Source organism: Euleptes europaea, chromosome 2 (genome assembly GCF_029931775.1).
Source record: "Euleptes europaea isolate rEulEur1 chromosome 2, rEulEur1.hap1, whole genome shotgun sequence".
NCBI lineage: Eukaryota > Metazoa > Chordata > Lepidosauria > Squamata > Sphaerodactylidae > Euleptes > Euleptes europaea.
In genome coordinates this window covers 113244025-113266788 of record NC_079313.1, presented here as the reverse complement: position 1 = coordinate 113266788, position 22764 = coordinate 113244025, and the positions used below count along the sequence as shown (strand labels likewise).

Below are 22764 nucleotides of genomic sequence, written 5' to 3'. Positions count from 1 at the left end.
AATCTCAGGAAAGGAACAAAGTGAGCAAGGTGGAAAGGGCCCGAAAGCAGCTTCCTTTCTCCTCTTACGTATTATGCGAGGAGGAAATCCAGTAGTGGGAAAGGGGACTGTTCATGTCGTCTGGACGTACAACGTCGAGTTCTGAGTTCCAGATGCTATTCTCTTTGGAAAACAAGAAGGTGAGAAACTGCCCAGGGGGAGGGGGGGAACAAGGGAATGGAGGGAAACAAAAACACAAAAAAACACAAAGCATTAACCAAGAAATTCATTATATTGATTATTTTTACATGCCACCTCAGAGGATTCCAACTCCCCCATGTCGCAGGGACAGGGACTGAAATGGGCTAACTGCTGAGCAGTCCTAAGCTCCCTTCCCACAGAAATCCAGGCTGCAGAAGAGCTTGTGTAAAGCCTAAAACACACAGGAGTTTGAGCCATTTTACGTACCGATGAAAGGATGAGTTTAGTTTGGACAGCAAATCCTGGCACAGGTGCACAGCATGCACGCCCCCTCCACACACACACCACACACAACATGCAGCGGTCAAGCCTGATTGCAATGCTATGCTGGCCAAGACCAAAGCAGGGGAAGGGCTGTGGCTCAGGGTTAGAGTATCTGCTTGATATGCAGAAAGTCCCAGGTTCACTCCCTGGCATCTCCAGTTAAAGGAGCCAGGGAAGTAGGTGATGTGAGTCCCTGGAGAGCCGCTGCTGGTCTGAGTAGACAATACTGACTTCGATGGACCAAGGGTCTGATTCAGCATAAGGCAGCTTCATGTGTTTTGGGGAGGTGCTATGGCTCAGTGGTAGGGCATCTGCTTGATATGCAGAAGGCCCCAGGTTCAATCCCCAGCACCTTCAGTTAAAGGGACTAGGGGTTAGGTCATGTAAAAGGCCCCTGCCTGAAACCTTGGAGAGCCGCTGCCAGTCTGAATAGACAATACTGACTTTGATGGACCAAGGATCTGGTTCAGTATAAGGCAGCTTCATGTGTTCATATGTGTTCAGAACAGCATTTCCTTGGGCTGCGACTTGTGCAAAGTCCAGCCGCCTGGTTTCAAGGAGCTGCTGCGTTCGTGAGAAATCCAATGGGAAAATGCTTTGGTTTTGCTAGTGTCCCATTCAAATCAAACCTTATTTAGTACTGCTCATGGAACGGTGGGACAGGAAAACCACCAAGGCTATTAGTACTGGGTTACCAGTGTCTATCAGGACCAGCAGTGATGCTGCAAGAGTAAGGCCAGTATGAGAGGAAGACGAAGGCTCAATGGGAGTAATAGAAGTCAGAACTACACTACGGTTAGGTGAATGAGCCTCAAATCGTAAGGTTCCTTCACCTCCTGCTCCACATTCTCCTTGTGCATTGTATGTTTAGGAAGTCACTGATCTAACACCAGTTTATCATGACATCCAAATCCAGCTGTCTTATCATGGCAGGCTGTTCCTCTACCAGTAACCAGGAATCTAAACCATGATTTAAGGCTGCTTTAGAGTTCCTGTTGCTGGGAAAGATGAAAACCACTGTTTGTTTGTGGCTGTTATGAACCAGAGTGAGGTCAGCCCTCTTAGACCTGGAAGTCTTCAGTCGTGGCTGTCTGCTTGAGAGGAGGGAGAGATGGTAGGGAAGGAGCACCAGAACCCAAGGATTACAGAGTTATTTACATCACAAGCAAGTTGTGTTTTGTTTATTATAAGAACTAGGGATTATAGTGTGTGTAAAGGGCCCCTCTTGCTTTTTTGAGATCCATACCTCATCCAGGGAAAAATAAGGCTCTTCAATTTCCCTCAACGGGTCCTTCAAGAAGTTGAACATGAACTCCTGGACCAAGAGGAGGTCAGTAGCCCAAAGTTCCTGCAAGGACAAGGAAGGAGAATGTTATCTGATGGCACCCACTGGCATGTACATTTTTTTAAAAAAATAGTAAAATCCTGAAAGTTTGTATTCTTTCATATTATGCAGAGAATTCATCCCCAAAACTATTTCACATATACTGTCTCAGTAATCCTCACAACATCCTTCAAAAATAGATCAGTATTATTGTCCCTATACTGCAGACAGTATATAGACACATGAACACAAGATGCTGCCTTCTACTGAATCAGAGCCTTGGTCCATCAAAGTCAGTATTGTCTACTCAAGACAGGCAGCAGCTCTCCAGGGTCTCAGGCAGAGGTCTTTCATATCACCTACTTGCCTAGTCCCTTTAACTGGAGATGTCAGCGATTGAACCTGGGGACCTTCTGCACGCCAAGCAGTTGCTCTACCACTGAGCCATGGTCCCTCCCTTCCCCAGTCCCGAGGTGTCAATTATCAAAGACTGTTAAATAAAAGAATAAACTTTAAGAGTGTTACTGTTTTAAGCATTTTCATATTTAAGTAAATAAAGTAAAAAATAATATCATTAATTGGCTTTGCCTGTCTTCTATATTGTTTGTATCACCGGTACATGGCATTACATTTTATGGTACACATTGCCCAGCCCAACCAAGTGACATTTATGTCATATCTGGCCCTCATAACAAATGAGTTTGACACCCCTGTATTGCATTTTTATCCTGTTCTTCTTTTGAAAATATCAGGATGTTATATGTAGTTCCCCCCCCCATTTCATCCTCACAACAACCCTGTGAGGTGGATCAGTCTAAGATAAAGCAAAGCCTCACCCAGCAAGTTTCATGATTGAGCAGCAATTCCAGTCCAGGTCGCCACAGTCCTAGCCTGACACTCTTACATCACACTGGCTCTCTGGGAGCACACCCAAGACTACACACATCAGCAAAATAAACTCTCCAGTCCAATTTGACTGCAGACGTGCCTTCTCACACATGGAAATTACTTCATGTTAAAAACCAGCAGGGTGTTACTATGTCCCTCAATGGCTTTTCATAAGCCTGAGAATCCACATAATCTCCCCTCCCCAGAGTAATGAAGAGGAGGGTTGGGTGTGTTTTGTTTTGGTTTCACATATTTGGCTCTTTGGCGGTAATGCTCTCCCCCATTCATCTGGCTCTCAGAAGCAGACAGCCTTCCTTTGGTTCACTTCCCCAGTGGCATATTGCCCTCTTCCCCTAAATGTCAGCAGGATGAAATGGGAGACTGCGCTGGTTAGTGATTTTTCTTCTTCTTCTTGCATGCCGGCAGCCAAGAATGCACACCTGGGATTACAGCCAAGTGGCAGCTGCATGCTACAGGAACAGTTCACACAAGAACTGAAGAAGAAAGACTGCCAATTTATCTCCTGGGGTTGGTCAGTTTAAAACTGAACTTGCAGTAATAGTTTTTGCAATAACAGGGAATGGCATTTATAGCCCAGGTCTGGTTGCGAAGGGCAGCTTAACCAGAATATTGGGACAACCTCCCTTTGGTGGTTTAAGGGAGCAGACCTGCTTTGCCACTGAAACGGAAATTCACAATGCGACTTCAGTCAGTTATCTGGGCAACTGATTTAACTACAGTACTTGTACCCTGGTTCCCTCTTCAGCATGCAACGAAAAGCAGCACTGATAAAACAAATAATAAACACCAACCATTCAAAAAAAAAATCCTGGTCTCCAGAAAGAACAAATGTATTTAGCAGCACACAGATATGCTGAAGCTCCATCTGAGCTAACACAGGCCTTAAGTTTCTTTTGAAAGCCCAGCAAGGAGCAGCACTGGAAGAAGAAGTAGTAGTAGTAGAAGAAGAAGAAGAAGTAGAACAACAACAGATTTTTATATGCCAACTTTCTCTACCACTTAAGGCAGAATCAAATCGGCTTACAATCACCTTCCCTTCCCCTCCCCACAACACCCTGTGAGGTAGGTGGGGCTGAGAGAGTGTGACTAGCCCAAGGCCACCCAGCTGGCTCTGTGTGTAAGAGTGGGGAAACAAATCCAGTTCATCAGATTAGCCTCATGTGGAGGAGTGGGGAATCAAACTCGGTTCTCCAGATCAGACTCCATTGCTCCAAACCACCGCTCTTAACCACTACACCACGCTGGTGATCAGTCACAGTCTCTCAGTCTAATCCACCTTCTACAGGGCACGCTGAGCTTCTTCAGGGAAGGACAGGATAAGAATATTGTCCACATTAGAAAAGCACCAAGCTGTCCCCCTATCCTCTGCCACTCTCTCTTCCACTGTGCGTACTCACCATTTGGGATTCTAGTAAAAATGTCTGGAATCCCATCAGAGATACTCGGCAGTTCTCAGATCCGTCACCACTGCTGGAGGAAGAAGCACAGAGAAGGTATTGTTGGTCAGAAAGCACTAGGCTGCAGAATGAACAGCAGCCATCTTGGCTTCCTCTGTTGGGGCCCCCACCCTGAGGAGGTCAAGAGGGCTCCCACATGTCTGTCATTCCACAAACTAGGTACAAAAATAACTGCGTGAAACGGAGTTGATCAGGAGGCTGTTCTGTAAAGGTAATAATAGGGATATACTACAATAGAAGAGCCCCATGGTGCAGAGTGGTAAGCTGCAGTACTGCAGTCCAAGCTCTGCTCACGATCTGGGTTCGATCCCAACAGAAGTCGGTTTCAGGTAGCCGGCTCAAGGTTGACTCAGCCTTCCATCCTTCCGAGGTCGGTAAAATGAGTCCCCAGCTTGCTGGGGGTAAAGGGAAGATGACTGGGGAAGGCACTGGGAAACCACCCCGTAAAAACAAAGTCTGCCCAGTAAACGTCGGGATGTGACGTCACCCCATGGGTCAGGAATGACCCAGTGCTTGCACAGGGGACCTTTATCTTTACCTTTATACTACAATAGAAGCGTTCAGGAACGCACTTCATAAAAGGAAAGGGACTGTGGAGTATACCACTGTGTATTACACGTATTATCCGCTTGCCGCACGTATTACGCTGTGGTCACTGCATTATCTTCTACTGATGTAATACCATTTTCCTGCATTGTATCTACTCCGTATCACATCCAATAGGCCAAGCTTGTTTAGATTTCTGTAATCCTAGTACACTGTCTATTAGATCTCACAGTGTGAGTTTCAGCGAGCGAGGACAATAAATATACAATAAAAATAGATTTATCAGCCCTATGTATGTATGTTTCACGGATCTGAAGAAGCAAACTCATGAAAGCTTTTTGCTGAAATAAAATGCTGGTAGTCTCCCTGGGCTCCTGTCTTATTCTGCTGCTACAGACTAACGCAAGCTACCCATCTGGAATAGTCTTCCACCTAACATCCCTTATCTCTGACCAAGTACCATTCAAGACAGGACTTAGATAAATGAAACTTTGAGTGGACTCTTCAGAAACACTGAAAAAGAACTCTGTGAAACCTCAGATGCTTATGAGCACAGTGACTGGCATACCAATCAGTTCAGAGCGTGTTACTTTGTAGTCTGCAATCAAATACACCCCCAGTACTGAAATCTAAACGTTGCAAAAGAGAGAGGTGGCCAGGGGGAACTATTTTTAAGCATCCCTGGTTAAGAGGTTCCACCGCCAAAACATCTCAGCGTGACATTTTGACAACATCGCTCATTTAAGAAACCCTTAGAATGGAGACGAGGGTCCTGCTAAGCAAGCAGTATACTCCATGACTAACAGCCCATTCCTGAGGTTGGGAGCTTAAAGTGGTGTGAAGGCGACGTGACCCCTGCGCCAGCACAAGTGCCCACTTATCACGGAATAAGGGGCACTTACACTGGCACGGGGGGCATTTCCGTCAGCCGGGACCTAAATCCCGGAAGAGAACTGCGGTGCCAGCATGGGGAGGGGGCGTTCCCAGGGGTGCAACTGACTTTAGTCAGCTTCCTCACAACTTCCAGCCTGGGAACGCCCCCTTCAGAAACAGTGGTGCTGTGCCAGTTTTTTTGTTGGCGCACCATCGCTGTTTTCAGTGGGGCTATTTCCCCCATTTTCTTTTTTAAATTTTTTTTCCAAAAGGCTTTTTTTCACCTTGCAGCAGCCGGGACACCTCTTTGGAGGCGCCGCAGCGGCACCTCAGCTACACTGTCCCCGGCTACTGCGGGGCTCAGGAATGAGCCGTGAGAGTAACCATCAAACATCAGCACACACTCAATTCAGAGCTACAATCCTTTCAGCCCAAGGTAAAAGAACAGTTTACCTTTCTAAGAATGGTACAGCCAACTGTAAAAGAAGAAATGCAAAAGTGAGACACCACATTTGCACACCTCAACTTGCGTTGTAAAAGCATTGCTCCTAAGGCTTATGTACGTATTCCCCTCTCCAAAGCACTCCCATTGCCCTCAAACCACAGTAGCAGTCGGGATTGTACGCATGTAACAGCCAACAGCATCAAAGAGTGGAGTTAATCAAAGATTTTCTGAGCAGGGTTACCATCTGTCAGGGATAGGCAGGACTACTCATTAGTGAGCACAGTTACTTAACCAGTCAGGGATCTGAGCAGACATGCAATGCTTTCACACAACATATATACCTCCTTGTTGGATTCAGGGCAACTGCTTTATCTAACACGGGAATTTTAATACATTCCAAATACTGAACAATGGTGAAGCACCTGGAAAGGAGGCAAGAGAAGAAAGGAGCCAGGTGTTATAGATGAGCAGTCATTATTAAGATTAGAAGCATCTCACCCCTTTTTGAGCATTGTACATCAAGCTCTGGTACAACTGGGCAAATTGTCCATATGTGATATCTCCATTCCTTTGTTCCAGGTCCTAGAAGTTGAGATTGGGGGGGAAATCTTCATAAATACTGCGCACCCTCAGTCACATATAAACACGCTGTGATTTGGTCAATCCTTCTTGTTGTTTGTGGAACATACAACCCATACAAGGAGTGTGATTACTTCTATCACATTTTGGCTAATTTGTTGTTTATGGGGGTTACCGCATTATGTATTCCCAGCAATGTATTAAGAGTTTGAAACTGTTATAAAAAACATCGCTTTAAAAGGGTTTTTGGATGCCACGGCTAAAAAATGGTTGAAAGACATCTTCACAGCTAAAGGGGCCAAACAAAGTGCGAACAGTATTTTTTATAACAGTTTCAAACTCTTAATACTTCGCTGGGAATACATAATGCGGTAACCCCCATTGTTTAAATTAAAAAAAACAACCTGGCCCATAGGAGTTTTAAATATTCTAAATGAGAAGCAAATACTCAGGATGTCTTGGGAAAGGCACTCAACTAAAGGTGCAACTAAACAAAATGTTGAATACCCACGATAAGATCTCTTGATATATTTATTAAGGTAAATCTTCACTATCCTTCCCCACAACTTGGAAAAAAGAGGAGGAGGGGGAACCGTGCTGTTTTCCCAATGGAACTTGGTTCACCGAAGCTGTTATTAGACCTGAAAGGGGAAAAATGACAGGCCATCACACAAGAGCCTGTCTTTTTCCTCTTACATGGTCTAACAGCAGCTTGGGTGGAAGGGGTCATTTCTACTCGGAATCCAGCATTAGTGGGGAGGTGGCAACCATTATTTCAATCTAAATCAGGTCCCCATGCGGATGGTTTTTAACTTTAAAAAATAAGTTGAGAGATCTGACCACAGAACTCTTAAGCCTCATCTGGTAGAATTCTAATGTGTAATCTTGAGCATGTGAACTCTTGCTTAAGGACACAGAAGGCGCTTTCCAGATCAGATCAAGGTCCGCCAAATCTAGTATTCCCACCAAGAATTCCAGTCACCAGCAGGGAATCATCTGGAAAGTGGCTAGTGGTTCATCAGTGACCACCTTCTGGCCAGCCTAGCCAATAGCACACAGCCTGGCTCATTTATTCCAGCTCTCGATTCTCCACGGAGATCTTTATGTGATGCAACTTTTCCTTTCTGCTCTCAGCTTTTGTGACACTGTTTGGGAGGGGATGTATGGAATGTCCTGCTGAACTGTAGCGAAGTGGCTTGATGGTTTTCTGTCCCTAAGGAATAATTTCATGAGACAATGAAGTGGTGCACCTCAATGTAAGGGACAGAACATATATCTTTTTGGGAGCCCTCAGACATCAAGTTCAGCATGCTTATTTGGAAGTGATGGGGAGGGAGGGGTATTAATGACAGTCACACCAGTTTCACTTTTTGAAATGGGAATGAGGCCATTTCCACACGAGTTATCGAGCCCAGGTTCAATGCTGTTGGGAAACGGGAAATTTTCCTGCTTCCCCACAGCACTGTGGTACTTCTGTGCAGCTCTGGGGGTTCCCAGGCTTTTTCTCTGATGTTTTTCAAACCTACTTTGCTCTGAGATTTTGGGAATGATCACAGTAAAGCCTGGATGGCTGCTGGGTGGATAGAAATATTTGAATTTTCCCACCCACATGGCAGCCATTTTCCATGACCCAGTACTTATAGTAGCCCTTTCCTCCCCTGGCTATTGGGGGGCTTTTTATTTTGTTTTTAAAAATCGATATTAAAATACAGTTATACTGATATACCATCGTAAGAATATGTGAAACAGGTTCACTGAATTCCCAGCTTTCATTTAAAAAAAAAACTCTAGCCCCTTTCTCCTTACAGAGATATAAGGGGAAAGGCATCGCTCCACAACGAAAAGGGCTAGAGACATACTTTAAAAAAAAGAAAGAAAGCCAAGAATTCAAAGAACCCGTTAACATATCGTCACAATGGTATAACTATATTTTAGCAGCAATGTTTTTTTTAAGAATGGCAAAAGGAAGGCCCAGTAGCCCAGGGATGGAGATGTGGCTGCTGTTGGGGTACTGGGGAAAGGAAACCTGCCAGGGGAAGCCCCGTTGTCAGTGTGCCTTATCAACAGCTGCACCAGCAGTGGGGAAACCACACAAGCCCACCCATGTGTGGAAACCACCTGAGCAATCCGTAAATTTTTACTAAGGAGAAGTTAGAAAGTTACTCCGTGTAGAAGAAACATTACATTATGCTGGAAAAGAGCAAGAGTCCAGTAGCACCTTAAAGACTAACAAAATTTCTGGCAGGGTATGAGCTTTCGTGAGCTGCAGCTCACTTCTTTAGATTATATTATGGTGCCATTCACAGCAATGCTTTGCCAAAAGACAAAGAAGCGAAGAAGAGCCAAAGATATGACAAGATGGTAAAGCACTTACTGTTAACCTTTCTCTCAGAAACCTCATGTTAGGGACTCGGTAATTGACTTGAGACAGCATGTTTTTCAAATCCTTTGCAGAAATCCTAGATTATCAGGGGCAAATGAAAAAGAGAATAATTATTATAGGGGACACCGCTGTAACATGTTTACAGTGGGGCTCTTTCTAAAACCTACTGAGGTTTCCTTCTAAACCTAGTAAATGGGACAAATAAGTCACCTAGAAAATCCAAAAAACAATTAGATGGATTCAAAGCTACCAATGATCTTTAGATAAGCAGAAGATGTATACAATGTTCAGCAACAATGTTCATAGATGTGGCCCTTCTACAGCTGTAATTCCTGTGTGTCTTTTCCAAACTGGCATTTTCATAATGGCTTTAGAAAATATAGAAAAAACAGGCCAGTTTCTTCCCCACGCAACTTTTGAAACTTTTAAAAGGTTCTGAGAAAGCAGTTTTTCCTTCCAAAAGTATCAAGCAAAAATGATCATATTCTAAGATATTTCTCAACCCATTTTCAAAACCTGTTTAGAGAAAATGGGAGGTCACACAAGCAGTTTTTGAAAGCTTTTTTAGAATTAAAAGTCCCTGAAAGTAATGCCAAAAACTACTGCTTCACATTTACATGGAACTGCTTAAGGATATGTTTTTGAAACTGTGCTCCAAGAAACCACAGGGTTCTTTGGAAGCTTATAGAAGATTCCTCATTGTGAAGACAATTAAAGGTGGACACCCTTCCCTGAAAGACTGATAGTTTTTCATTACTGACCTTCTCATGCAATGTGCAGCTACACAAGAATGTTGGATGTGCTTTACGTTGCACAGCGAATATAACAAACTACCTATGTTAGGAAACAAATACCAAGGCAGATCTTTGATTCATCCAGGACAGTACTGTGTCCTGCAACTGGCAACTGCTATCCAGGTTTTAAGAATAAGAAAGGTCTTCCCCAGCATCTGCTGCCTGGGAATTCTTGAAGACGAGATGCCCAAGACTGAATGAGGGATCTTCTACAAGTAGCCATGACTAATGGGAGAGGTTGGTTCAGTGGTAAAGCATGTGCTTGGAATGCAGAAGGTCCTGGGTTCCATCCCTGGCACTGCCAGTCAAAAGAACCAGGTAGTGGGTGATGTGAAAGACCTCTGCTTGAGACCCTGGATAGTCGCTGCCAGTCTGAGCAGACAATACTAACTTGGATGGACCGAAGGCAGCTTCATGTGATCCTCATGAATTCTTCAAAAGCATGTGTTCTGCCACCAAGCTGTGACCCCTCTCCACTGTCTATTCTCATGGGCACTGGGTAGGCCAAAACAGGCCTAGCAAGTATCCTGCATGTATGGTGGTGGAAAGTGCTGGCAAGTCGCAGCTGACTTATGGCGACCCAGTAGGGTTTTCAAGGCAAGAGATGCTCAGAGGTGGTTTGCCATTGCCTGCCTCCGCGTAGGCTGAGACAGTTCTGAGAGAACTGTGACTGACCCAAGGTCACCCAGCAGGCTTCATGTGGAGGAGTGGGGAACTGAACCCGGTTCTCCAGATTAGAATCCGCCACTCTTAACCACTACACCACGCTGGCTGCATGTGTTGTGCCTCCAAAATATACTCAGAGCCTCCTGCAATGCACTTGGGTTCTACAGCAAAACAGGTAGTGGTTCTTCCAGAGATGAGAATGCAGAAGGAGTTCTGTGTACTGAGGGCATGAAAGAGAAGACCACTAGTTTGCAGTAATGTTATGCTGGAATTCATCCACACTAACTTTTTGTCAGGCTTCTACTATTTCAGTCAGGAGCGAGCTCAGCTGCACCGATGTTTGCCAACAATCCATAAGACAGAAAAGATACAAGACACAAGATACACTCCCCTATAAGTCTCTGCTCCCTACGTCACTAAAGCACACTCTTCACATAGTATATTAACAGTGCAATCCTCGGGGATGGGGGGACTGAGGAGCCGGCATGACCTCTGCACTGGTGTTAGTGTCACTTGCAGCGTGAAAATGGGTACTAACGCCAGCACAGGGAGTCTTAGGCCCATGCAGCAGCATGAGGAAGGGATGCTGGCGGAGCCTCACCAGCAGCCCAAAGTACTGCAAGCCTTATCCTTGATAGTGATCTTTTGTAGGCTCGCGGTTTTGGAGTACGCAACTCGTTTCAGGTGCCATCACACTGTATCTTTTGAGCCTCCAGGTTGGCGCACCGACATCCAGTCAGATGTTTTCCAGCACACTTCTCTCACTTGCTAATTAACCGTGGCTTACGTTTGCCCAGGGAATCTCTCTTCCACAAAGCGGAAGGGAAGAGAAACCAGGGCCTAATGATTCACTGCCGTTTTAAGTCAGCCAAATGATGACTGATGAAACTCAAGCAAATCAGGTTCAGATGATGAGGGATCATCTGGCAGAGGAATCATGTGCTCCTGGCAACTGAGAAGGGATGTTTCTCCTCTCCCCAGGAAGAGAGAATGGAGCATTCCCTTCCATGGCAGAACAGGAAAGCAATGGACTTAATCCAGTTAAACAAATCCTCCCCAGCTGAACTCCTGAGAGATGCATGTCGCAGACAGACAGCCTTGGAGTTTGAGGATTAGCTGCAGTCATTAGGTCAGGAAATGGAACTCAGCAACTATTCATTTATTACTTCCAGATCTCGGTGGGTGAGAAAAGAGTGTCTACATTCCAAAGGGGGGGAAGGGGAACAGAAAAGCTGAACAAATGGGCCAGGGGCCATGAATCGGTTTTCTAGACTGTAAACATTTACAAGAGGTGTAAGTCCATCTTCTCCCTGAATCCCAACAGCCCTTTGCCATAAGCAGGGATTCCAACAACAGCTGCAAACCCAAGGGCATGGCGCAATCCTCTTGTACGGATTACCAAGTGGAAACATCAAATGTTGGTGCATGCCTTTGACTTCGGGCTTCACATCATCACTCCAGTTGAGAATCTGCCAAAACACAGCTAAATGGAAACTTCATGCGCAGAGGCAGCGTACAGAGCTTCTACAATGGTAACCCAGTCAAATACAAGCAAGCATTACAGAGACCTGACAAAAGAAGGGGTAAAGACAAACTTAAGACTTTCAGAATAACAGGGTTGAATACATGAAGCTGCCTTATACTGAATCAGACCCTTGGTCCATCAAAGTCAGTATTGTCTGCTCAGACCAGCAGTGGTGCTCCAGGGTCTCAGGCAGGGGTCTTTCCCATCACCTACTTGCCTAGTCCCATTAACTGGAGATGTCGAGGATTGAACCTGGGACCTTCTACATGCCAAGCAGATGTTCTACCACTGAGTCACAGCCCCTTTCATTTGGAAGCGTCTATCTTGCACTCAATCCAAAAGTACCTTTCCTCTCCAGGGTTCAGATACAGGAGGGGGGGGAAGGTTCTGAAGGTTTCCAACAGAATATGGTACAAACTGGCTGATGCCTGTGTTATCTCCAAGGACTCCAGCCCACACCCTGCCCACCCCATTCCAATCCACAGAACAGCACTGCACTTTCCAAAAGAAAGGCGTCCTTTTCAAATGAACAAGGCGACAAATAAAAAGGACAAACGTACATGCAGTTGTTTCAGCAGCAAATCCGGATTCACCAGAAAGACTGCGTATGCACAGTTTTTATGTTACAGCTACCTCAACTCCAGGAATTGCTTTTAAGTAGGTTTCTAAGTGTGAGCTGTATGCAATGTAATTAGAGAACCAGTGTGGGGTAGTGCAGCTACAGGGGTTCTGAAGCAGTCCTGGCCGGATCTCATCAGAGCTTGGAAGCTAAGCAGGGTTAATACTGGGATGGGACATTAAGAAGAAGAGGAAGAGTTGGTTTTTATATGCCAACTTTCTCTACCACTTAAGGGAGACTCAAACCAGCTTACAATCACCTTCCTTTCCTCTCTCCACAACAGACACCCTGTGAGGTAGGTGGAGCTGAGAGAGCATGACTCGCCCAAGGTCACCCAGCTGGTGTACGAGTGGGGAAACAAACCCAGTACACCAGATTAGCCTCCGCTGCTCATGTGGAGGAGTGGGGCATCAAACCCGGTTCTCCAGATTAGAGTCCACCGCTCCAAACCACTGCTCTTAACCACTACACCACACTGGATCTCAACAAGGAAGGCCGGGGCTGCTATGCAGAGGAAAGCAATGCAAACCATCTCTGCTCTTCTCTTGCCTTGAAAACCCCAAGAGGAGGAACATCATGGGATCGCTACAAGTAAGTTGCAACTTGACAGAACAGGAACAAGCATTCAACCTCCTAACCAACCAGGAAACACAAAAATGTAGCAGCTTTCATGAGTCACAGCTCACTTCTTCATTTGGCTGACAGAAATTCGGTCAGTCTTTAAGGTGCTACTGGACTCTTGCTCTTTTCTATTGCTACAAAAATGTACAGTGAGAAAAAAAGGTGTCATCCTTCCAGAGCTGCCTGCATCTTTTTAGGGAGGACTGAAACCTTGGGCTTCAGATCCAAATCCATACATCCCCTTTTAAACTACAACTGCTCTGCCAGGGAAAGTTTATTGTCAGAATTTTCCACAAAAGCCGAGCTATGCCCATAAAGACGATAACGGTCATTCAGATTTCAAGAGACCCTTCTGCAGTAATCCGTCAAGCATTGCTCTTTGTACAAAAAGAAGCCCGTTTATTCCTCTTACAAGGGCTTCCTTTTAAAATCCTCATCCAGTTGCATCATTATTCCTTCCCCTCTCACACTGGGGACAGAGGAAACAGGGAAATTCAGTAGCGTTTTTTTTTTAAGGGAGTCTCTCTCTCACACACACACAAACCCAAGTGTGAATGACAAAGGCTCATTTATAGAACGAGGCTGGGTTATTCTATCTATAGAGCGCACTTAGCATTTCTGTGCTTTCCAAGCATTACCATCTTTCCAATCCTCTGTGTTGGGTATTCAGAAAGCAGGTGGCAAAAATCGTTTGAGCCATGATACAAGCTCATCAATATGCATATTATGAAAGACGTAGCCCTCCCTCTCTGACAGATGTTGCCCATTCTTTGTATCCGTGCCACCCTGTTGTTGTGGGCTGCCTCCATCCCTGCCCATAATCAAATAATGGCCAACCCAAGGCCTCCCACCAGGACCAAAAATAGGGAGAAAGGGTATGAGTGGCAGCTAAAGGGAAACATTATGCTTTTGTCTGGCCATGACAGGAAAAGGGGATCCAGTTCTGGCATCCACAAAATTCAGGACAAAATAAGTGTCCTGCAACTCCCACGGTTGTATAGAGTAACTTTGGCTCAGTTCAGACTTCACGCAAAACCCCAGTTGAGTTCATCAGAACACCTGCTAACTATGATCTCTCAGGGTCCATTAAACCAAGGATCCAAAACCATGGTTTAAAGAGAAGTTGTTTTATTAACCATGGTTTCACATGATCTATGAACACGGACATCCTGGCTTGGTCCCAGAACCACTTTAGTATGGTCTCTGGGCTACAGAGACTGGCCAGGGCACCTCAAACCCCTTTTCATAGAAACATAGAGTTGGAAGGGACTACCAGGGCCATCAAGTCCAACCCCCTGCACAATGCAGGAAATTCACAACTACCTCCCCCCTCCACACCCCTAGTGACCAAAAGATGGCCAAGATGCCCTCCCTCTCATCATCTGCCTAAGGTCACAGAATCAGCATTGCTGATAGATGGCCATCTAACCTCTTCTTAAAAACCTCCAGGGAAGGAGAGCTTACCACCTCCCGAGGAAGCCTGTTCCACTGAGGAACCACTCTAACTGTTAGAAAATTCTTCCTAATGTCTAGGCAGAAACTCTTTTGATTTAATTTCAACCCGTTGGTTCTGGTCCGACCTTCTTGAGCAACAGAAAACGACTCGGCACCCTCCTCTATATGACAGCCCTTCAAGTACTTGAACATGGTTATCATATCCCCTCTCAATCTTCTCCTCTTCAGGCTAAACACACCCAGCTCCTTCAACCTTTCCTCATAGGACTTGGTCTCCAGACCCCTCACCGTCTTTGTTGCCCTTCTCTGGACACGTTCCAGCTTGTCTACATCTTTCTGAAATTGTGGTGCCCAAAACTGAACACAGTACTCTAGTTGAGGTCTAACCAGAGCAGAGTAAAGCGTTACCATCACTTCGCGTGATCTGGACACTATACTTCTGTTGATGCAGCCCAAGACTGTGTTTGCCTTTTTAGTTACAGCATCACACTGCTGACTCACGTTCAGTGTTTGGTCTACTAAGACCCCAAGATCCTTTTCACACACTACTACTTTTGTCCTTTCATGGACACTTGATAGTGGTCTCCTTGACCAATGAACCCAGCATTCGTTGAAGCAAACCAGGATGAAGTGATCACCTGCGAGCTGCATCCTAGTTTCATGTGTTATGATTGGAGTTCCTGAACCCATGGCAAAATGTTTATTTTCCCAAGAGTCGAGAGTCAAGAGTCTAGAGAACAAGGACTGCAGCTCAGCCATTTGGACCTACCTGCCAAAGAGATCTGATGGATGGGCATCATAAAATGCTTTTTTAAATGGGATATGGCAACTGGTAGTGTAGCTTTTTGCCCTGACCTGGATGGCCCAGGCTAGCCTGATCTTGTCAGATCTCGGAAGCTAAGCAGGGTCAGCCCTGGTTAGTATTTGGATGGGAGACCACCAAGGAAGACCAGGGTTGCTGTGCAGAGGAAGGCACTGACAAACCACCTGTTAGTCTCTTGCCATGAAAACCCCCAAAAAGGGGTCGCCATAAGTTGGCTGCGACTTGACGGCACTTCACCCACACAGTCTAGCTTTTTATTTACTACTTTTTATTTTACTTTAATAAGATTATATTATTTTGTTGTTGGTTTTAATGAAGTTTTATAGTTCTGCCGTTACTGTATGTTAGACTGATTCCCCCCCCCCTCCATTGTGGCCAGAGGTGCTTTTTTTTTTTTTTTTTAATTGGCTGTTCCAGGAAGCTTTTTGGCTGGGGGCGCAATAAAAATAATTGAAATAAATTCAATCAGAACCAATCCAAAACTCCTCTGAGGTTTCGCAATGCAAGGGAACAGTCTGCTTGTCTTCCTTTACTAATCGTCGCTTTGAGGGACTCCTGGTAATAACCCTCGTTCTCTTTACAACACAGTATGCATAGTGGTTACAGTAGACCTGGCAGAACCACCAATCCACCAATCAGATAAATGGCTTTTCAGAAGTTAGACAACTTGCCCCCATGTTTACAGTTTCAAGAAGGTAACAAAAGGATGAGATTTACTGAGCCCCCAGCGGGCTGCCTCCATATATGACAGATTACTTTTATGAGTACTGAACCAACACATGTAAGAGAAGAAGCTGGTATGAATGCGCTGACCCCACACATTTCCTTATTTTCCCCTCCTTTCCTTCGAAATTTCCTTCAAAAAATAACCCCGAGAAAAAACAAAGAACGAAAACTTTTTAAAAAGATATACATAAAGTAAAAACAAAAACATAGTGGTGGAGGATCTAGACATGTTTCTACAGCCCATAAACTACACCAGGCTTTGAGGTTTCCAAGAAAAGACAGACAGGCAAGAAATATCTGGAGAGAGGACAGAAAGGGGGGGGGAGATCCTGTAGACTATCTAACCCAGTGGTTCCCAACCTTTTTTTGACCAGGGACCACTAGGACTTTTTTGTTCGGTGCAGGGACCCCAAGGTTCAAAATAAAAATTCCAATAATTTGAAAATAAACGTTAATCATAACTGTTAAACATTAAACTTAGAATAATATTTGAATATACATTTTATAATAGAGAACTTTTAATTGAAAATATTAATTTATTATGGGTTTATAACTTTGTTTCGCGGACCTTAATTTAGTTCTCGCGGACCCCTGGGGGGTCCACGGACCCCTGGTTGGGAACCAGTGATCTAACCCATGAGGTGTTTAGTTGCCATGGCAACACGGGCATCTTTGGTAGCCATTGTCTTTAGTGTCAGTTTCCCTCTCTCCCTTTTTGGAATTTAGTGGTAATGGTTACAGCATTTCATCTTTCTAAAGGAAGAGCACTTAAAAAAAAATCAATATTGAAAGGTTAATATACTCTTAAGTTCATTAAAGGAAATCTGTGCTGAAAAGGAAAAGAACCTAGAAGTAACAGATCAGGACACCAAGACAGAAGGTCAGGCGGAGAAGATCAGAGGTGGTACATGCAGAACTGGGATTAAAAATGAAAGCTGCTTCAAAGTATATCAGTCTTACTGGAGGGATGTTACTACCTAATACATTTCTGTGACCCTACTGTAAAAAGTCAGTACTATTGCCCATTTCTACACATCCTTTTTAATTTAAAGAAACTAATAGCTCTGAACTAAACCCACAGCACACTGAATGTTGTTTTTATAGTTACTGATATTTGGGGAAATTGAATAACACTTCTGAATAAAACTTCCTTGGTGTAGGTTTTTTGTTTTTGAGATAGATAGATATTATCATACTGATACTGCTAAGCTCCACTCTTCTGCATAATGTAAGTTTCAGTTTAAAACAAAAATAAACAAAGTTCTTGTGTCACAGTTTAACCACAGTTAATTTTCTCCACAGAGTCCAGAATTCTGAATCAAGATTAAATCTAGACTAAGAATCAAAGAAGACCCTAAACCATTGCCTTTCTCCAGTCTTAATTTAACAAATCTGGTCCGCTGAATAACTCACATTCCTAAGCCAACTCTACCCAATTGAGTACATCTACTTGTCCAAGTATATAACATATATTCAACTTCTGTGCATCATCAAAAGAGTCAGCACTCAACATGGTGCTATCGGTTGCTTTAAAAAAATTGCTTCCAGTATTTTGTTTTCATTTAAAAATGCTTCTGGTTGTGTCAGCACAAAAGAAACTACCTCCCACGTTTCCAGTACAGCATAATAACTATTACTCAACCTTGGTTATCCAACAGTGACCGGAATTCACTACTTCATTATATAAAACAGAGCTGACATTTATACATATTTGTAGCTATGCCTCTGATTAACAATACCACATGCCACATTTTTTACCTGTCCTCTCTGTTGCGATCAACGGAATTGAACTGTTTTCGAAGCCACCTGAAAAGAAACATGTTGAGAAAGGTAAATCTGTGATCAGCTGCATTTTTAATGCACAGGTTACCCACCTCTGGCCAAAAACCAACTACATACACATATCTCCAGCACATTCTCTCCACTAATTTTAACTAAGAAAAAGAAAGGGAATAAGAGGCGGTGCCTGCATAGTGCGTGAAATGTCTGACTATGATCTGGAAGATCTGGGTTCAAATCTCCACTTTACCACAGAACTTGCTGGGTGACTTTGAGCCTCTCACAAGTGCAGTCTAAACTACCTCACAAAGCTGTCATGGACATAAAATGGGAGAGAAAAGAACCATGAATGTCGCCCTGAGCCCCTTCAAGGTAGGACTGGATAAAAATGAACTAGAGAGATGTGTTCTCTTTCCTATTTGCATCTCTATGGCAATGTACAAGCGCTAAATCGGAGTAATGGGCAGCCCATTCCTGAGGGAGAGGGAGAGATGCTGGCCAAACATGAGATTAGATGACAGTCCTACCACACCCACCTGCCTGCACTTGCTTTCCTGCTGTAATTTTTGTTTTACCTTTCAATCTGCAGTGGAGTAGGAGCCTTTAAGGTATCCGCCACCAGCCAGTTCAGCCCTTTGAACCACATGTTGACTTCATCTTCGGATGTGGCTGTGAAAATAAAGAACCAAGTGGACATATAAAGATATGAGGCAGACACTGACCCTGTTTCCATGTAGGAAGTCCCCAAGCAGCTGGCCTCTAACTGGAGGAAGCTAATCCCACCACGCTTATAAATTATAAAAGAATTCCGAGAAGAACCATTAAAGGAGAACAACATCCCTAGGCATTCTTGACTGAAATACTTCTCCTCTCTTAAGCAAAGAAGGGGTGTATTTTTCATCGTCCATGACAAGCTTGCCAACAGCTGGTCAGCTGTGTCACCTGTGGCTTTTGAGAAATGCCTACAAACGATCTGGCAGGAAAATATTTACAGATTGTAAGAAACTGGTACATTTGCTCCCCATTAGCCACCAATGTGCATGGCACCAGGGGACTTAGCTTATATGTGTAAGCGCAAACAACCAGATAGTGTTTTGAAGGGATAATCATTTTGAGTGGACTTGCTTAGAAAGCTTTTAATGGACACATTCACAGAGCCAAACTGGGCCACTGCAACCTGGGAGGGGCTGTGGCTGAGTTTGTAGAGCATCTGCTTGGCGGGCAGAAGGTGCCAGGTTCAATCCCCAGCACCTTCAGTTAAAGGGACTAGGCAAGTAGGTGATGTAAAAGACCTCTGCCTGAGACCCTGGAGAGCCACTGCCGGTCTGAGCAGACAATACTGACTTTGATGGCCCAAGGGTCTGTTTCAGTATAAGGCAGCTCCATGTGTTCATGTGTGAATTGCATTGGTCCATGCCAAGTGCTGCACGTGGTGAAACAGTTGTGGGATTGGTCTCCACCATCCACACTATTTATTTATTTAGAAAATGGATGATTCTCTAAAATCCTTCTAGATGGTTCTTCAGACCTTCCTTTTCCAGAGGGTCTTTGAACTGGATCAATGAATTAAATGAAATGGCAAGGGGGGATACATTATTCATTGGCACTGCTGAAATTTATTTGATGCATGTTGTTCAGAAGTGGTTTTATTGCCACTGTAAACATTTTTATGATATTGTGTAGAAAATGTTGCAAAACCACCTTGGAGAGTTTTCACTTGAAAGGCAGTTAACAAACAAACTAAGACGTTTAGAAGCCTCAAAGTCCTAGTAGCAGCTTTCATTTTTGCAGCTGCTACAGGTACCCGCCATGAGCCCCCTTCAGCACCTGCGCTGCCACCTGCTCACTTCTTCCTTCTGCTGCCACAAAAAGCCAAACACTACTGGAGAGTGAATGAATTCAGAAGGTTGCAAGGGGGATTTGAGTATGGAAATATATCATTTGAGAATCTACACACTGAACGAGAATAGGCAGGAAGAAAAGCAACCTCACCTTGCAGGCTGAGTGTTTTCAGCCTGAACTCCATGCCATAAAGGATGACAAAGCAGTGATTCGGGTCTGCTCGAAAAGAAGCATCCTCCTGATAACGGTCAAAATCTCGGGAGTTTCTTCCCAGACGAATCTCTTGGATTTCGCGAATATCAACTGTGGGGCAGGGGAGGAAAAGGAGTCAATTGGAATGAGATTTAGGAAGACAGAAAACAGGTACCCCCTGCAAAGGTGACATACTCAGTGGTATTGCTTCCAGAAACCTGGAACAACCATCATGTTAGGAGGAGGAGGAAGAGGTAGAAGAAGAGGCAGAAGAAGAGGTAGAAGAAGAAGAAGAGGTAGAAGAAGAGGTAGAAGAAGAGGTAGAAAAAGAAGAAGGAAGGAAGGAAGGAAGGAAGGAAGGAAGGAAGGAAGGAAGGAAGGAAGGAAGGAAGGAAGAAAGAAAGAAAGAAAGAAAGAAAGAAAGAAAGAAAGAAAGAAAGAAAGAAAGAAAGAAAGGTTTTTATACGCCGACTTTCTCTGCCACTTAAGGGGGAATCAAACCGGCTTACAATCACCTTCCCTTCCCCTCCCCACAACAGACACCCTGTGAGGTAGGTGGGGCTGAGAGAGCTCTTACTAGAACTGTAACTTGACCAAGGTCACCCAGCTGGCTTCGTGTGTAGGAGTGGGGAAACAAATCCGGTTCACCAGATTAGCCTCCACCGCTCATGTGGAGGAGTGGGGAATCGAACCCGGTTCTCCAGATCAGACTCCAACGCTCCACATCACCATTCTTAACCACTACCCCACGCTGGCTCCTGTCCTCCACTATGGAACAAAAGTCTTCTAATATGACGTGCTGTTCGGCTGCTGTAGGGAAAGCTTTGGAGATGAATATATCTTCAAACACCCTGACAAGAGATGTGTGCAACACATAAGGGACATTATATTATTAATAAACTACTGTCTTTACCTCTGTACCATCAGGGTTTTTTTTGGGGTTTTTTTTTTTTTTTGGCTATTTTCCGTTCCAGAATGCTAGGCTGGACAGTTGTTGGTTTACTTATTTTAACCTATTTGTCCAAACTTTTCCCATTTCCCTCTTGGCCCAGGCTCAAGCTAAATAATTCTGCATTACATCCCTGCTGGAAAACCTGGGGGTTGAAGCACCTCTGACCTCTTCCAGGAAGCTGTTCCAGAGGCATGAGGCAGCCACTGAAAAAGCTGAGATGAGGCTGTTGCCAGACACGCCTTAGACAAGGGGAATATTGACAGAAGACCTTGTACAGAAACATGGAGGGAGAGGCAGTCCTTCAAGTATGTGGGTCCCTAGTCATGGAGGGTGTTAAAGGCGAGCACCATCACCAACATTTTTTTTGCTGTCGTGGACACCTGTTTTACCAATAAGAAGCCAGGCTCCGATAAGACTCCCAAACCTCTTGACAGTCTTTCGGCAAAAGCTACACACCCTTAACAGCAGGAAGAACAGTCTCATTTGTGAACTTAGGCAGATCATGAGAGGGAGGGCAGGAAGGGTTGCATCAGTGTTTGGCTCTCATGGCCCCTTCTTGCATGCCCAGGGTAGTGCCAATTGCCACTCTGGGGTCAGGAAGCAATTTTCCTCCAGGCCAGATTGGCCAGGGATCCTGAAGGTTTTTGGTTTTTTTTTTGGCCATTTTCTGGGCATGGAGTACGGGTCACTGGAGGTGTGGGTGGAAGGTAGTTGTGGATTTCCTTCATTGTGCAGGAGGTTGGACTAGGTGACCCTGGTGGTCCCTTCCAACTCTTATGATTCTAAAAAGCAGTCGCTCTTTCAACCTCCATCTTATCTGGATTCAGTTTATGGTCCAGAAGTATCAAAGAAACAAAACTTTATAACACATCTAAAGTGCAACCAGTCCCATTTACAGATATTATGTGGATGCAAGAACGAGAAGTAACTGACTGAACAAGGGAAACGCACTATAAGTGATGTTAGTCAGAGCAGCACAAAATATAGCTGGATATCCTGTAGTGGAAGCACAGGCTAGCATTCAGCACATATTATTTTTTTTTTTTATTTATTCGAATTTATAATTCACCCTCATCCCCAGCAAGCCAGGCTCAGGGCAGGTAACAAATACATAAAATACATAAAATCATCAACATAATTAAAACAATAATCTCAACAAAACATTTGGTCATAAATTTACCCTGGCGCCACCGTGTAATAAGATATCAGCAGTTCAACCCCCCACAGATTTCAAGAGTGGGAGGGGGGCAGGATGGGGAGGCCAGTAATGATGGATCCTCAAGCGGCTGTCCTCAATTATAGGCCTGGCAGAATAGCTCCGTTTTACAGGAACTCCTTAAGATCCCACAGGGCCCTGATGACACCTGGAAGACTAGTCCACCAGGCTGGGGAAAGGTTCCTTTCCAGCCCACTGTTCTAATCCATCTTCCAAATACCAGACTAATTACACAAGGCTTGACTGCATGCCAACCAACTCTAAATTGCCAGTGGGTCTACCTGGGACCGCTAGAGGTCACTGTAGTGCATCCCGAACAGGTAGCCAAGGACACGTTCACACAAACAAAAGAGAAGGATGGTGCTGCTGCAGTCGTCTTGTTTGTGGGCTTCCTAGAGGCACCTGGTTGGCCACTGTGTGAACAGACTGCTGGACTTGATGGGCCTTTGGTCTGATCCAGCAGGGCCTTTCTTATGTTCTGAGAAGTACAGTAAGCACTTTGAGAGATCCTCAGCAGCAAATGCCAACGAACAA

General features: G+C 44.6%; 1 protein-coding gene across 1 annotated transcript in view; it reads right to left on the bottom strand.

The window, feature by feature from the left end:
• The window catches only part of PLCG1 (phospholipase C gamma 1), a 121710-nt gene that overhangs the window by 42252 nt on the left and 56694 nt on the right, over positions 1-22764 (bottom strand). The window contains exons 2-10 of the mRNA XM_056844390.1: positions 20021-20173; positions 18604-18697; positions 18008-18055; positions 9012-9096; positions 6557-6640; positions 6067-6089; positions 4135-4207; positions 1751-1852; positions 69-187 (exon numbers count right to left, since the gene is read on the bottom strand). Of these exons, the coding sequence (XP_056700368.1) occupies positions 69-187; positions 1751-1852; positions 4135-4207; positions 6067-6089; positions 6557-6640; positions 9012-9096; positions 18008-18055; positions 18604-18697; positions 20021-20173 (781 nt within the window). The remainder of the gene's footprint in view (positions 1-68; positions 188-1750; positions 1853-4134; positions 4208-6066; positions 6090-6556; positions 6641-9011; positions 9097-18007; positions 18056-18603; positions 18698-20020; positions 20174-22764) is intronic.